At 40.0% G+C, this 15,547-nt stretch overlaps 1 protein-coding gene across 3 annotated transcripts; it reads right to left on the reverse strand.

Moving 5' to 3' along the window:
* Positions 1 to 10,103: 10,103 nt before the first annotated feature.
* On the reverse strand, positions 10,104 to 14,974 carry tbxtb (T-box transcription factor Tb). Of its 3 annotated transcripts, none has more exons than XM_059985349.1 (8): positions 14,772 to 14,974; positions 14,138 to 14,402; positions 13,317 to 13,451; positions 12,996 to 13,057; positions 12,853 to 12,914; positions 12,576 to 12,749; positions 11,505 to 11,637; positions 10,104 to 10,371 (listed from the first exon to the last, which is right to left on the reverse strand). In XM_059985349.1, exons 1-8 carry the CDS (start codon positions 14,972 to 14,974, stop codon positions 10,104 to 10,106), a joined length of 1,302 nt encoding a protein of 433 aa, XP_059841332.1. The 3 variants fall into 3 exon arrangements, with proteins under 3 accessions (XP_059841332.1, XP_059841330.1, XP_059841333.1); XM_059985347.1 differs by having other exon boundaries at positions 12,576 to 12,752; XM_059985350.1 differs by lacking the exon at positions 12,576 to 12,749.
* Between the last annotated feature and the right edge of the window lie 573 nt (positions 14,975 to 15,547).

A 15,547-nucleotide genomic window follows, 5' to 3' on the forward strand; every position in this document is an offset into this window, starting at 1 on the left:
AATGTTATTTTAACTTTAATATGATTCTTTCACAATATGGAGTCCTAGCCAGCTATTCGTGGTATTGGTTTTCAGTCTCTAAATGCCTCAGAAGCAGCAGCTTTCATTCCTGCTAAATGACCTCAAATGGATGGAAAATGGTATTCTGCCTGAGATAAATAAGCCATTCTGATACCTACACTTTAGGCAATATTTACCAGAATACTGTAATAATCCAATGATCCTAATCCTAATGGAAGGTGGTTTTCATTTTGGATTTCCCCCTCCCCCTTCCACTTTCAAATCTCTTATTATCTCTTCTTTCAGTTAGTTCTGATGAATGGTCTCAGCTCAAAACATCAACTGTGCTTCTTCCTATAGATGTCGCCTGGCCTGCTGCGTTCCACTAGCATTTTGTGTGTGTTGCTTGAATTTCCAGCATCTGCAGATCTCTTCGTGTTTGTGGTTTATCTTGTCTCTTTCCAAGGAGGCACCTGAGCAACTTTATTCCCTGAAAGCTGCATGTTTATAAACACAAAACTGAAGCAAGACTAAGAACAAGGCTTGATGCCAAATAATGCAGAATAATAGTAGGAGAAATGGAACATAAGGAATAGTACAAATTCTCTGCTAGGTGCAGAAGGTCTAACTTCCAGCGTGGCATGCCCAGAGCTCCACACAACAAACAAAAAGCTCTAGTCATATTGCAAAGGAACTGGGTGTTCTTTGGCTTCTGTCTGTAAGTAAGAAATATGGAAACATTCTAATTAAATTAACTGACCAACCAACTTAGTAGTCAAATCATATTACTTTCTAAACTCCACTGGGCTTAGCAGTTGCATATCGAAAATTAAGAAATCTAATAAATTAATGGACAAATGAAAACAAATTACATTTATGCAACTTTCCTGGGTAGATTAGCAAAAATATTATCACAGAAACAAAGACTGAGCCAGAGAAGGAGAAATCAGGAGAAAGAGCAAATGTTTAGTGAAAGGGTATGTCATGAATCCCGTGACAAGTTGAAAAGGACCAGCAGAAATGGAACACACCTGGAGTCTGGTTTACTATAAACTAAGACTATATTTATTACTACTACGAATTAATATCACTAAAATCAGATAATGCGATACAGGTTATAAACTATTATATACATATCCGTAAATATGTGTGTGTGTAGATACAAAGATAATAGTCCTGGACGTAGATATCAGTCTTACCATGTCAGGTAAGTTTAACCAGTTCAGTTCACTTTGTGTTGCGTTGAGTTGAATTGATGGAGAGAGAAAGAGAGATAATTGAGTTGATGTTTACGTTGGCAGCTTTAGTTGTTCTTGCTTCCGAAGTCTTTAGAGTCACTTTGTGTGAACCCCACAGACACAGACGGACAGAGCCCCTTCTAGGGAACGGTCTACTAACCCACGGCACGGGTTCACCACCAGCAGACCCCCACAGGCAAGCTCTTACCCACGCCGGTAATCACGGGTCGAAATTAATCTGTCCGTGGCCTCCACCCTCGTGGTGGTCTTAAACTCCACCAGTGGCTTCTCGGGTGGCTTCCGCAATTCTTCCGTGTCGTGTCTCCTCTGCCATTATCAGACCAACGCCTCAACTTTTTATAGTCCATTCGAAATTCCAACTGTCCGTTAGCTCAACCACTCTGAGCTGTTACCACGGCGACTTCCCAGCTCGTGTCTCAGCTGGCGCTGTACTCTCTCTCTTTCTCTCTCTCAAGGTCAAAATTAAAGTGTTATCAAAACCAAGTCAGAGTCCTCTCTCTCTTCTAATTGGCTCCTTGTTCATTACACTGCTGAATCTTCTAGCAGTTTCTCACCTGTGTGACAGGTAGGTTTAAGCATAATTTCAAGAAAAGGAGTGAAAAGCTTTGGAGGGAATTCTACAATCTAGGGTTAGGTGGCTGAGGGATGGTAATCAATGGAATCGCAAGTTTGGATTCTGCAGATGCCAGAGTTGGAATTGTAGAGAGTTCATGGAGGGTTGTTGGGTTGAAAATGGTTACGTGGGAAGTTCTGTGTGCTCTGCTGGAGTTTGAACATCCAGATCAGGATTTTAAAACTAAGTTTTATTCAATAGAAGCCATGAGGGTTAATATGCACAGAGATTGTGGCCATAGAACTATGATGTGGGTAGTGGAGTTGTTGATGAGATAAATCTAATGGCAAAAGGTATGCAATGGTTTCATTAACAATCTGGTTATAAACTAAATATATCAGCTTTTAGAAACATCAAGCCTCATTTGTCTAATGTCTGGTTTCCTTAATCATCATTGGTGCGTGTTTCATCACCATTCAAGAGCGAATATACTTTTTAAAGAAACCTATTGGCTACTCACAGTATGGTACCGATGTTAGAAGATCTTCTGTTGGGCGTTGACCTTTCTGCTTTGACAATGATACTTGATGCGCTGTTACGCATGTCAAAGCATGGCCGGCATTTTTTGCGCCACTTCCGGTTTGCAAACGGTTTATCATTAAGGGGTGCCAATGAAGAGGTAGAACCTTTGATAAAGAGGCTTATCGTGTTTATTCTGGGATAGCTAGCTCCCTTTTGGGCACTACCGGACACTCGGTTCTCACCTGTTCCAAGTAGCTGTTAGCAGCCACCGCTTCAACAGGCAGGCTAAACGAGCTGGGACAGGAAAATGCTTAACCAAGCACGAGAAGTCAGCTCAAGTGGAGGGGATCGACAGTGAGATCCAAAGGCCAGGAAGGCAGTTGTGCGATGCTTGTGGAGAGCGAAGGGCATGGTAAGTCATTGACATGCGTCCAAGGAAGACCCCAGTTTGTGGCGACTACTCGTACCATTGGACCTGCATCAAGGGATATGGCGAGAAGGCAGGTGTACGGGGTTGAGTAGGATTCGGGATCAGCCTTGATGGAATGACGGAGCAGACTCGATGGGCTGAAGGTCCCAATTCTGCTCCCATGTCCGATGGACTTCCAAGGTCAAGAGAGTGGAACTGTCCCAGTGCAATGGCTTTTCCACTTGAAAAACTTTCCCGCTCAGGTTCAACCAACCATAATCAAGCAGAGAATTTGACACTTTATATACATAAAGTGATATCTTTATGAATTAATATCAATTTTATGACATGGTTGCACAGAAAAAGATGATTTAACGAGTGTACTTTTTTTGTTTTATGATGTCATTGACCACGTTTAATTTCCTCCTGACGCAAAAATCCAAAGAAGTAGCGTTACTTGATCGCTGAAGTAAAAACGAAGGTCTCGGTCCGATTCAATGCCCAATCTGCTCGAAGTTTCGAGTGCCCAGTTTGCATGGGAGATGGAATAAAAACGGCTGCCCTCTGCACCGCAAGATCTCCAAAGGAAGCGTGGGCCGAGTTCCACCGACTGAGGCTATTCAGCGAACCCGCCCTCTCCAAAACCTATCCCACCACCAACATCTGCATAGAAATGATTGGACAAAGTCTGCGGGGGAGCAACGAGAAAAACAAACGTCATGTCATGTAATTCAGCTTAATTATTCTGATTGTGAGAGGTTCTTCCGCTCGCCATGAACAACTTAGAGTTAGCCCTGGAAATAAATGAATTATTCCTTTTGGTTTTTATGCTAGAAATACGTATGTACCTGTACACTTCTCTTAACTTTCTGCTAACGGAAATTTCTGGAGTTTTTAAGAGTCTTCGAGCTGATTGAAAGTAAAAGGAGACAACGATGAGATCAGTGGCTTGTTTATTTGCTTGCGAATTGAAATGTTATTCGAAAGTGCTGCAGCTGAGTTAATATTTACTTAGAACCTACAATGCTGTATGGTGCCAGTGACCGTAAGTTTACAACACTCCGCTTATCATAGTGCTCCGGAGAAACTTCAACATTGATTTTGCATGATTTTGTCTACTTTGCAGAACTTAAAATGTATGAAGGAACAACTTAATAATGTTGCTGAATCCTAACCGCAAAGTCCCTTGCTTTTATAAAAAGGTCTTTGACAAAGCTTAATGCGTTCAAACACATTAGAGTGCACACAAAGAAGTCAAGTTACACTGCGAATTGATATTGGAGAGAAGCCCCTTCGTACATCCATTCGGTAAAGCAGCCTGTGTAATACTACTCCCGAAATAGTTTCCACAAAGTTCAGTACGTCGAACTATCTCCTTTTTAATTCTCCACACCGGGCCAAGACTCGAGAAACCTGTGATTTGTTTCTAAAATAAAATCGGCCATTAAAATATTATCAGCAACCCAGTATCGTCTTTAAGATCGACGACAATGTTATCGACTGCTGACAAGTCTCTAAAGAGCTTTATCGAAGGCGGTTCTTCCTAAGATTCAAAGGGAGAAGCAAAAAGACGGGCGCTGCGTTGCTCAGTTTCCTTGAGTAGAGCAATATTTTCAGATAGCTCTTTTCAAAAAGAAGTATTCTTGACGTTGTTCTAACACCACAGTCCTGTGAGATCGCAGAGGAATCAATGGTTCAAACAATTTTGAAGCTTCGGTTATAATTATTTGTTTCGTATCGAAAGAACAGTCCCCTAACATCGTCAGTTCTATTTTTTCAAGGGCATGATATTAAGTAATTAATTCGAAATATTCTCATTCCAAGCAACACCAGCGAATTAGTTATGACATCCGTCCTAACTGACGCCCCATCCCCAAAAAAAGAAAATTTATACTGTAATTTAAACCCTGTAGAATTTGAGAAAGTAACAAGGCTCCTTCGTTTTTGTGATGTATTAGAATATGCCATATGACGCGGTGGTGGAAGAGCCGTACTGACAGCCGCTCGGAGTGCGTATGTGATGTGAAGGGAATAGCGTGTATTTATTTTGATGTGATGGGACATCGGCAGCAAGGAAAGCGAGGTAGCTGCGGTGGCCGCTGAGCAGAGGCCTTAAAGCTTCGTCCTTTCGATTTGGATTTACACCAGGATCAACTTCAAATCATGCAGCGTTGTTTCAAAAACAGAACAATCAGAATCTGCGTCCAATAATGTTTTCAACATGTCTTTTTTTCTAACAATTGACTTTAGCAGCAATTGGTACTATTACCTGCAGATCACAATTATCGTTTAAAACATTCTTGAGCATTACTCTTTGTGCGTTCCCTTATTATTTAAAGGCGCCTTGCTCAGTAAATCTTCCAAACAGTAGGAATAATTAATTAACATTAAAAATGTTGAAAACATCCATTAGGTCTCAGCTAACGTGTTAATCCTTAGTAAGTGTAATTGCTCGTTCTGGTTTTATCCCAATGATTCCAAGTTGTCCACTTATTTTATATAATATGATGCCCGATAACGGTGTGACAAAAGCCTGATTAATGTTCTGTGAAATTCAGCAAGTGCTGTCCTGAGTAAGATTTCATTGGTTTTGGCTTATAATCCATACATTAGGAGTTGTCTTCTTCCTATGGAACCTGGTCCTTTTGCTTCTCCATTTGAAATCTTATTTTCGCCCTACTTTTTGAAAACGCCCTTTATTATTTCTGCTTGGGATCTTAGTACAGAAGCGCGAATGTATCTGGTGATGATTCTGCAAAGTGACCCCTGAAAATCGCCACTGAAGTGAATTCATTTGCTTAAAATTGTCGGAACTACACATCATGAAGAGCTTTCGATGATGGTGCTAAAAGATATTGACAGCTACTAAGTTAACGGTTTTAATGAATGTTAATAGTTTTTTACCTACTTTTGGGACTATTGTAAAACTTGTTTCTTGTCCTTTTTGAAATTTACTATCAGCTTACGCTTCTGCCAGTGGAATTGTGGTGACGGCGTGCCTGCCCGACGGGAAGATGATTACACGGATACAGCTTATTCTTTATTGTGGAGGGCAGGGAGCTTCACTCTCAAAACATAACCAACAGATGTGGTAAACATCACCAGTGTGCATTCCGTGCTGGCTTCCATTTTGTAACGATCGCCTTGACTAAACCCAGCATTCTGTAGCAAACGCTTATGGGGGAGGTGAGAGAAAGGACTGACTAAAAATAGTTTCGATCTCTCTGAATGTTTACAAAGTGATAATCACAAGGACTGCCAAGTTATCTTAATTAGGCTGAAAAACTGTTGGCGATGTTCAGTGTGTTTCCCACTGCATCTGTGGAAAGGCTATCCAGTTTAATGGCTGGCTGGCTTGGCATCCCAAGCACTTGGTACTTTTGCTTTTCCATAGCAGCGGCGTTTTCCTTTAATTAGGCAGCATTTGCATTGCAAGGTCAATACCGAAGTAAGACGATTACTCTTTAGAAGTGGTAGTAAGAGGCCGGGATGCACTTGGTTTAGATATCTTTAAGAGGGGGAAATTGAGCGTCCCCTTTCTTTACTAAATGCAAATCTAAAGCAACATCGCGCTGTAATACCTTATCACTGAAAGGACTGCGAGGAGCAGGTAAAATGAGTGAGGGAGTGAGGATGGTTAGCATGAATGACTTGTGGGGGAAAAAGTGTGAAATGGTTTTTGAAAAAGTGAAAAAAACAACGAAATAGAGAGGTGAAGTGGGAATGGAATTAGTCTGAGTAGAACTCAGCCACTGAATTTTCACTGTAGAATGTCTATGACAACACACCACGCTAAATTCCGGGTACTATTTTTTAAATCGGTCAGTTATGATTGGGCAAAGTGGAATGACAAAATAGAATTGCTGGCTCATAACCATTGTGAACACTCTTGATTGAATACAACCGGTCACTAAACAGATCGATAAAGTTTTTAACACAAAATATTTAAGGACATGGGATAGACTCGCCATTCCAATACAGAAAGATTAGTGCCATTCACTGTTATTTACTTATAAGGGCATCTGCACTGCACTATACTGAGTGTTTAAGAATGGATATGGACGACTTGTATCATTTTGCTGAGAACGAGAGACTCGGAAATTATGTCATGGTTTTTCACAAATCATTACTTCTGAAGTACACAGCAGACAACAAGACTATTAGCAAAAACGAGCCGGTTAAATACAGCACAGGGTACGCACAGACCATTTAAATGCAATTATGAGTCAAGTAATTCAAATATTCATTTTCAAAGATATTATTGAACACTGGTGGATACAATTACTTTTAGATCTCTTTGACCGTCCGATATTAAGCAATGTAAGGATATCAGGCATTTGGTGGCCCTTATTAAGAGACGTATTATTTAATAACAAAGAACTGTTCAGACACAACCTTACACTTCCTTGAGCTTTGAGTTGTGGCGATCTTTTCCGAATGCGCATTATTTACCAGTGGCTCGCACCATCTCTGCCATTTACAACGTTGAAAGCAAGGCTGCTTTTTGTTTTGTAAATAATGGAACTCCCTCCCAGTCTACTGGCTCCCGTCACATGGAGTTACATTCCACCTCGCTCTTTCTCACGTCGAGATATGTGTGCCGCTTTTATTGTTCCTGTGTGGCAATAAACAAAACGGAAATGGTGCCTATAAACAAATGCGGCAAGGCACCCAGTGCCCCAAGTTCTCTTCAAAGAGAGAGAGCAGCGTACTTTCATATCGACGTCAGAGACACTCCACCATATTTCTGGTATTTATATTTTTGTCACAGCCTTCGGCAAAATTCATATAAAATTTAAACCAATATTCAAATTAAAATATAAATGTTGAAGATGCTTGACCTAAAAAGCATCTACAAAAAGTTTCCCTATTTGTAGAAAGGGAAACCTGTCAATGTTCCGAGTCCCCTCCTCAGAAAGCTCCCTTGTTTGTTTTCCAAAACCTTTTCCCTTCTTTAGTTTCTTTAATTTCTTTTTCCTTGCATGCATCATCACTAACAGCGGTCTTTGGGAATTGGTTTTTGGTTTTAAAAAGCTGTTCTGAAGGCTTCAAGCCAGACTCTACTTGAAGGACGAGGCAAGACGGATATTTAATATGCGTTCTGGTCCTGGGCATTTTGATAAGGCCTCAAATCTTGTACCATACTGTGTAGGGAGCATTGAAACAGCACTATGCCACTAAATATTTTATTTTGTGTTCCACATTTACCCAATGAAAACTGCCCTTGTGCATTTATAACAACATCACATAGAAAAGAATCAGTACAATGACCATACACAACTGCCCATTTCAGTCATCTCTTCACTGTAACAATAGGAGTCGTCCACAGTAAAATGCATGACAGGTAATTCCAAGTTAATAAGTTACTGTTCAAGTTTTGAAATACTGTACTAACTTTAGTTATATGAATACTGACACTCGAAATATCAAACTGTATCAAATCTCTTTACAAATACAGAAATGAACTAAGGCAAGGTGATGCGATTGTCCGAAAAGAATCAAGTCCACGTAGCTCGCAGGCTGGCAAATGAAAGGCGTGAGTTCTAACCTCGCGTTCGGGGACCCATTTACAAAAACGTTCTCACTCGCCAATTTCTTCTCACGGAGATTCCCCATAAGACAATCGTCACCACTGAACCCCCTCTGCCCTTAGTTAGCCATGGGATTTATCTCTTTTTTTGTTCTATTCTTACACTATGCCCAAAGAAAGTTTTGCAAGAAGCCCTTGTTTTCATGTGATGTCGGTGACAAAAATCTCCAAAGTTGACATAATCTGATGTTGTTCAAAAAAATTTTTAAAAAGGAAAGGGTGATAATTAAAAGGGATGATCAAAAGGACAGGTAGTTCCGGTTTGCTGCAATGTAACGTAGAGGAATTGTGGACGCACTCACTAGCATGCAGCCATTCAAGACAAACGAAAAGCAAGCCCACACCATCTGAAGATGAGAACTAAATGACGTTTGGCGCCTTTCTGGTTAATTGTTCTAATGACTAGTAGCCCACGATTGCGTTCCCCAAAAGAATACTTATTCTAAAACGCCACAGCATAATTTCGCGACCGATTTGCTACCAGAATAATTCCCTCTTTCACCTTCTAAAATATTTCCAAAGTTGTTTGGCAGTCTCTAAATAATCTTTTTATGATCAAATGCTTCCACATAAATAGTTCTTCATTGTCTGCAAAGTAATCTGCCATAAATATTTTAAACTTTTTCTCTGTTCTGCGTTCTCAATGCATTAGTAATATGGTACAAGAATACCTTCGGATATAACGCTATGAGCAATGACTCCGAAATGTAAAAGAGGTACTACATTGACTTGGGGTTCACATTTCACCTGGCCAACTGTGGGGACCAGGAGAGAAAAGCAGAAAAGGACTTCACTGGGAAAACGAAAGGTGTCAGAAAAACAATTTATTTTTAAATGCATTTCAGAAAAGTCAGCGTTTATAATGAAAGGATTGATAAACTTTATGTACACTTGTGTGGTTGCCCCGACCAGCCTTTGATTCTCAGATAAAATAATGAACAGCATTTTTTTACATCGTTCAAAGGTGCCAGTGACAGGTTCCGTCTCCAGACGCCTAGTTTAACGCAACATTATATTCTGGAAGTTCTCTGTAAATAGAGTAAAAACACTGATACTTTCAACTAAAGGTTGGAAAAACAAAGTCTTTGATGAAAGTTTCTGTTACGTATTTCAATTACTTGTACAGTCCATCTCTTTCCAAAAATACGTTCCTCTACCTCTAGTAGTATTTGCACTTGCTTAAGAGATGTCGAAGGTAACTTATACAATGTGGAGAATGCGACGAGTAAACCCATCTAACCTATATTTGACCCACTATCACTGGCTGCAATCGTGAGATCATTGACTATCAACTTTGGTTAGCATCTGAGGACTTGCACACCGGCCAACAATGAATTTTAAGGCATTTTGTTTAAGACTTAAATGCGCTGAAAATAGTCTGCATATAATTCTTGCATTATTTGCCTTTAAAGGTCCCAATGCAGTTTCAAGCTTTCTTTATTAGAATGGTTTTTCAGTCGTGTCATATCTTCACTAAATCATTGTTAACAGAGCGCTATGAAAACGACCATTGATTGTCAATGAAATATTTAATACTGTAATACCAAATCCACAACGCCATATTTGCAGAATCTTTGTACGGAGCAACTCTCAGCTCTGACGATGAATATAGTAATATTTTCAAACACGCTAAAAAGTTTGTTTCTTGTGCTATTCGTCCGTTTCCCTGCTGGAGTACAAACGTTAAATCCGAAACAAAGGGACGTGGAGACAGGCAAGAGGTCCTTAAATTAAATAAACGGTTAGGGAATGGAGTGGACACAGGTGTCTTCACAAGGATGGGGGAGTAACTGGAGTCCATGTGGAGGCTAGTCTGCTGTGCGGAGAAGTATCGAACTGACTGTCAGTAAGCTCCATTCCGGTTCCGCTGTCATATAATGGCGATCCTGATGAGGTGGCATTCACTGAATGAGGCAAAGTGGGATAATGAGCCGGAGAACCCCGTAGAAATTGTGAGCTCAAGCCGTTAGACATGGTCCCAGACTGGGACACGGGGGTTATGGTGCTGTTACTGACTGACCACAGACTTGGGTATTGGCTGCAATGAAAACAAATTAATTATTAAACCTTATGCGACTTTCTTATACAGAATGGTTAATGAGTGCTTCATCACTGTCCGTGTTATGATTGCGCTACAGTGAAGCAAATACAAGGCCATTCGGCCCAGCGATTCTACACTCACTCTGAGGGGAAAAAAAGCAATCTTGCTTTGCCTAACAACTGCATCTTTATCTCTAATCCTGTAAATTTTAGTACCCGCGTAGCTCCCCTCAAAATGAACTGGAAAGTTCTTCCAGCTAAATGTGGAAGAAAATTTCAGGATATTCAGGTAGAATAATCCAGACCCAAAAAGGTCAGAAAGAAAAAAATAACAAATCTCCAAATCTGGCTAATATGTTGGAGTTATAAGAATCAAAGACAATGATGAACCAAAGTAATTGTTTTTAAAGACAGAAATTAGTTTTAAAGTATTCAATATGAATCAGTTTCGATTTGTGCCCATTTTCTATTGATGACTGAAAACAGCTTTTTGTAAGTTCTAAAAGGTTTAAAACATTTAAAAGGTCCATATAGTCAAAGAATTAGAATAATCATTGTTGGTTGAATCTTCCTTGAAATCAGGATTAGGCAGGATAGTGGGGTGAGTGTAAGGGCAATATAGTTACAGCAACTATTCTCCGATTTTTTTTACACTGAGTTAGGTGAAAATGAAGTTTCATATCTTTTTTTCAAAACTGCCATCTTATTTGCTGCTGAACTACTTCCTGTAAGGCTTTCCAAAACCCAATTTGTTTTAATAAACTTCCTTAATTCCAGATTCCATGGATAATCATATTGCATTTCAAATGAAAATTAATTTAGTAACTTTCACTTTGATGGAATACTTATGGCAATTATGAATTGTTTTCTGTTTCCAATACTTTGTTGTTTGGCCTTATTATGGATGAAATGTGATTCAAATTAGCTATTTCATTGCATTTCATTCTATTTGCTTTAACAGCAGGTTTAGAGATTAATTTAAATGTTTTCACAAAGAAAATTAAATTAAGGGATTTGGTAATAGCAGGATTCCAAATTGACCCTGGGAATTAGCAAGAATTCCTGTTGCCATTGTAAAGGGTCCTCAATGTTGTGATATTTCATCAGATTTATCTGTTAAAGATCTCATACCTGGAGCTGGTGGCAGTCCCAGTGTTGTGTGTCATGGGCAACATGCCTGTATGTGTAGAAACCTGTAGGCTGGACCAGTTGTCGTGGCTGGGAAGCATGGACAGACAAGCTGAAGAGTTATCAGAATAACCAGCTGCAAGGAAACACCACAGGAAAAGGAATGTAGCTTAAATGTCACAAATAAGAGTAACTGTACAGTGCAACAGATATATTAAGAATGAACAATAAATTGAAATTGTTAAAATGAAGGCATTGTACCGTGTCATCATGTTGTTTGACATCTAGCTGAATGTTCCATTTGAGGAGCTAAATGTCTCCCTAATCATTCTCAACCCAAGTCAAACTTTCCACTTTATAATATCTAACTATTTAGAACGTGCGAATGAATATGGTAAGTTTGATAAACAAATCTAACTTTAATGTTATTTTGGTAATAAAATTGCTATGTGAAAAGGGGGCTGCCGTTATTATATTTTAAACTGGTAGAAAATTGCGTGGGCTGGACTTTCCCCCTTCTCCATCCATGTAGTTTTAATACTATTGTAATTAGTGTTTTAAAAACTTTTTTTTTTGTCTACCTACACGTTCTCCCTGCACTCTAAACAGCACTGCTATGAAATTAAGCATCGCTGCAGTATTGGACATAAATGGTTTCATTTCCTTCTACTTGGACGAGTACATCTCCATCAGACATTAGACCAAGGCTTAAATTAATTACCTGGCATGTGATACTCTTTTGAACTGCGATTCTATCCTATATCACAGTTCTCGCCACAATCTACCCATCTCCTCCCCACACACTGACGCAGCCCTCCCCCTCCCCCCAGCTCCTGCTCTGTTGCCTTCGTTCTCTAGTCCCCCTTCCTAAATGCCCGCACAAGGCTGGTTGTATCATACACTGGCGTCACTTTTGAAGAGAACACATTTTAGCAGGTACATTCAGATTCTATAATAAAGTCTTCGACAATCCCAACAGCAGTTCAAACTTTATACACGAAACGACCTGTTATTGTCACGCATGATTGTTTCAGAAATTCTTACAATTGAATCTTGACTATCTTGACCACTTACTGGGCGAGTTGTTTCTGTGCGTATACGGACTGGGGTATGGAGCGGAGCGGTGATTCCTCAGGGTGGAATAACGTTCGCATCCATGGGGAGCTGAGAGAGACAGGGGGCCTCCATACTGGGCATGAGCGTTAGAGGGAGGACACAAGCTACCCGTGCCCGGCAGAAACCAGCCACCTACTGCCGAAGGAAGAATAAGCGCAAAGAGACAAGCAAATTAAAATATTACAATCAGAGTACTTGTATGCGTCATTGAAATACACCTCGTTCAACAACTCACATTGGGAATATCCGGATTGTTGACTGTCTCCAACGTCATCTAACATTTCCTTGTGATCGCTTCTGGACGAGAAAAGTTTATTAACATAAAGCACGAAGTCACCATGACCCCACATATTATCACAAGATACTTTCATGGCTCACCTCTCTTTTGAATCAAGGAAGGCTTTTGCAAATGGATTGTACTTAATTTTAAGAGCTGTGATCTGTGGGCGAAAGAAGATAATTGTTGAGCTTTGATTGCACCGTTGAGTTTCTGACATTTAATATTTTGGTGCTTTACTCAACTCGAATTTTAAGATTCAGTATTGTTATACAGTATATTATTAATAAGCGCTCAACAGTTTTCAGACTGAATGTGATAATTACCAATCAATTGTAAGAACAATCAAGGACGACTGAGAACTCTTGGCTGCATCCTAGATTTCTGATAACACAGTATCAAATTATTCGAATCATACGTACTTCTTCATTCTGATAAGCTGTCACGGCTATGAACTGCGTCTCCGGGAACGAATGGCCACTAATCATCCTCTGAGGCCCCCCGACTCGTACAATGTGAATTCTGGGCTCGTACTTGTGCAGAGAGTTCAACATGATCTTTGAATTGAAAATTTAAAAAAAGATATTAGTTCTATTTTAAAAGCTTTGATGTACTTTACAATAATTCGTTACAGTAATATTTGCCATACTCTTTCTCTTTAAATTACACAGATTGCACTAAAACGTTAGAATTACGTGATTCTGTGAAACTCCCGAAAATATCCAATGTTTATATAATCCACTTTGTCGAGTTAAATCATTCTTGCTTTCACTGGCCCTTCTCCCGTTTGAACTAATTAGATTTAACTCAAAAATAAATACTTGTTATCTCCAGAATTCCCGCGCACCTGCTTCGTGACATTGTATTTCTCCTCTTTCTATTTCGCAATTACTCCGCCTTAAAATGAAAGGCACTTGATTATATGGGAACATGATGGCAATCAGGATAGTTTTGCTTTTCAGTATTGTCTCATGATACATTGGAGAATATTTCAATCGATCTTGTTTTCAGATTAATTAGGGGACAGTTTATTCACACATGGCGATAATTGGAAAAGTTCACAGATTTTCCATCTTCACATACTGTTGAGCATAGGTATAAAAGTGTTATTAATAGCGCCGACTTATTTACTATCTAGATGTGTAAACCAACATCAGAAAGAAAGTTGTCAAATTCCTAATTTATAATTGGATTCACTGGTTACTGAGCTTGGTCAAACCTGCTCTTTATTTAAAAGTTGTACCTGTCCTCCGCCATTGAGTTTGTTGGTGAGTTTGACTTTACTGAAGGAAACGGGGGCTTTCATCCAGTGCGCTCCAAAGTTGGGCGAGTCCGGGTGGATGTAAACACAGCTCGGAGCCTGGGGTTCCGGCTTCCCACCTGGAACCCACTCCCCGTTCACATACTTCCAGCGGTGATTGTCGGCAGCCACGAAATCCAACACGAACGAATACATGGCGTTGGGGTCTAGGCCGGACACATTCACTTTCAGTACAGGAAACATCCTCCTGAGAACAGAAAAAAAATCAAGGCATGAAAATGGAGATGGGGGAGGGAGGGAGTGATTGTTCATTCATTACAACAGATTTTTCATGAATTCCTTTTTACAACACCCTGATGGGTATGCTTGTAAACGCTTGTAAACGAATTGTACTAAAATACGAGAAAAAGTAACCCCCCCCCCCCACCACACACGGACACAATCCTAACATTCGAATGTTTTGCTACCGGCCCAATTACAAAAAGAGACAATTCAGGCCAAGTAATAAATTTGGCTCGGTTGTTCGCCTACCTGTTTAGTAATCTATGCCTCCTCAGTCTGCAAAGTGAAGAGCTTAGAAAGCACTTCCGAATAGGAATTGCGACTAACTGCCTACCTGCCGTTCTTAGTAACGATCATTTCGTTGGTTAGTTCCTTAAATTTTAGCCACAGATCCAGGTCTTCCAGGTTGACTTTCAGTTCCCTCTCAGTGGGATCTCCTTTTTCGCTTCCTGCCTGCAGTTCACTTTCCACCGCACTGAGAAGATGGTCCACGCGGTACTGTCCACTCTTCCCACTCTCAGCTCCACTGGAACTCATTGTTTTAATCCTTAGTGCCCACAGTTTTAACTCAGTTGGTTTCTATTCCAAGCTGAATGCTGCTTCTAAGAACAATATTCCTTTTGACCGTCTCACCGTGGCTCCCCATACATCCCAATAAATACTAATCAATCTGAGGGCTGACGTCAGGTAACTGTTTGGATAAACTCTGATTGGATGCGCAGTGCTTTGATCTGAGATGGCCTCACTGCGATTGGCCAGTGGCGGCCATATCAGTGAAACTGGGGGAAGCCTCTGAAGTTCCAGCCAGATGTAATTACCAGGTTAAATGGAGCTATTTTATGTAAATCTGCAAATGTTTACACCTATATCAAAGCACGGGGTTCAATGGGGAAATGGCTTTTAGGATATAGAGTCGCAGTCCTCTTAAGTGTCTAATCTGTTTGCAATACACTTTTTCACACATATCGAGACATGCAAACACTGATTTCAAATGGAATTTTGATATTAAACGGCCCTAAACATACTTTGCATGAGGAGTCCCGCTTACCAATATCTTGTATTGCTATTAATAAGGAATGAAATCTAATTCATAAAATGTTCACATATTAC

The sequence above is a fragment of the Hypanus sabinus genome, chromosome 12, assembly GCF_030144855.1.
Source record: "Hypanus sabinus isolate sHypSab1 chromosome 12, sHypSab1.hap1, whole genome shotgun sequence".
In the NCBI taxonomy this organism is placed as follows: domain Eukaryota; kingdom Metazoa; phylum Chordata; class Chondrichthyes; order Myliobatiformes; family Dasyatidae; genus Hypanus; species Hypanus sabinus.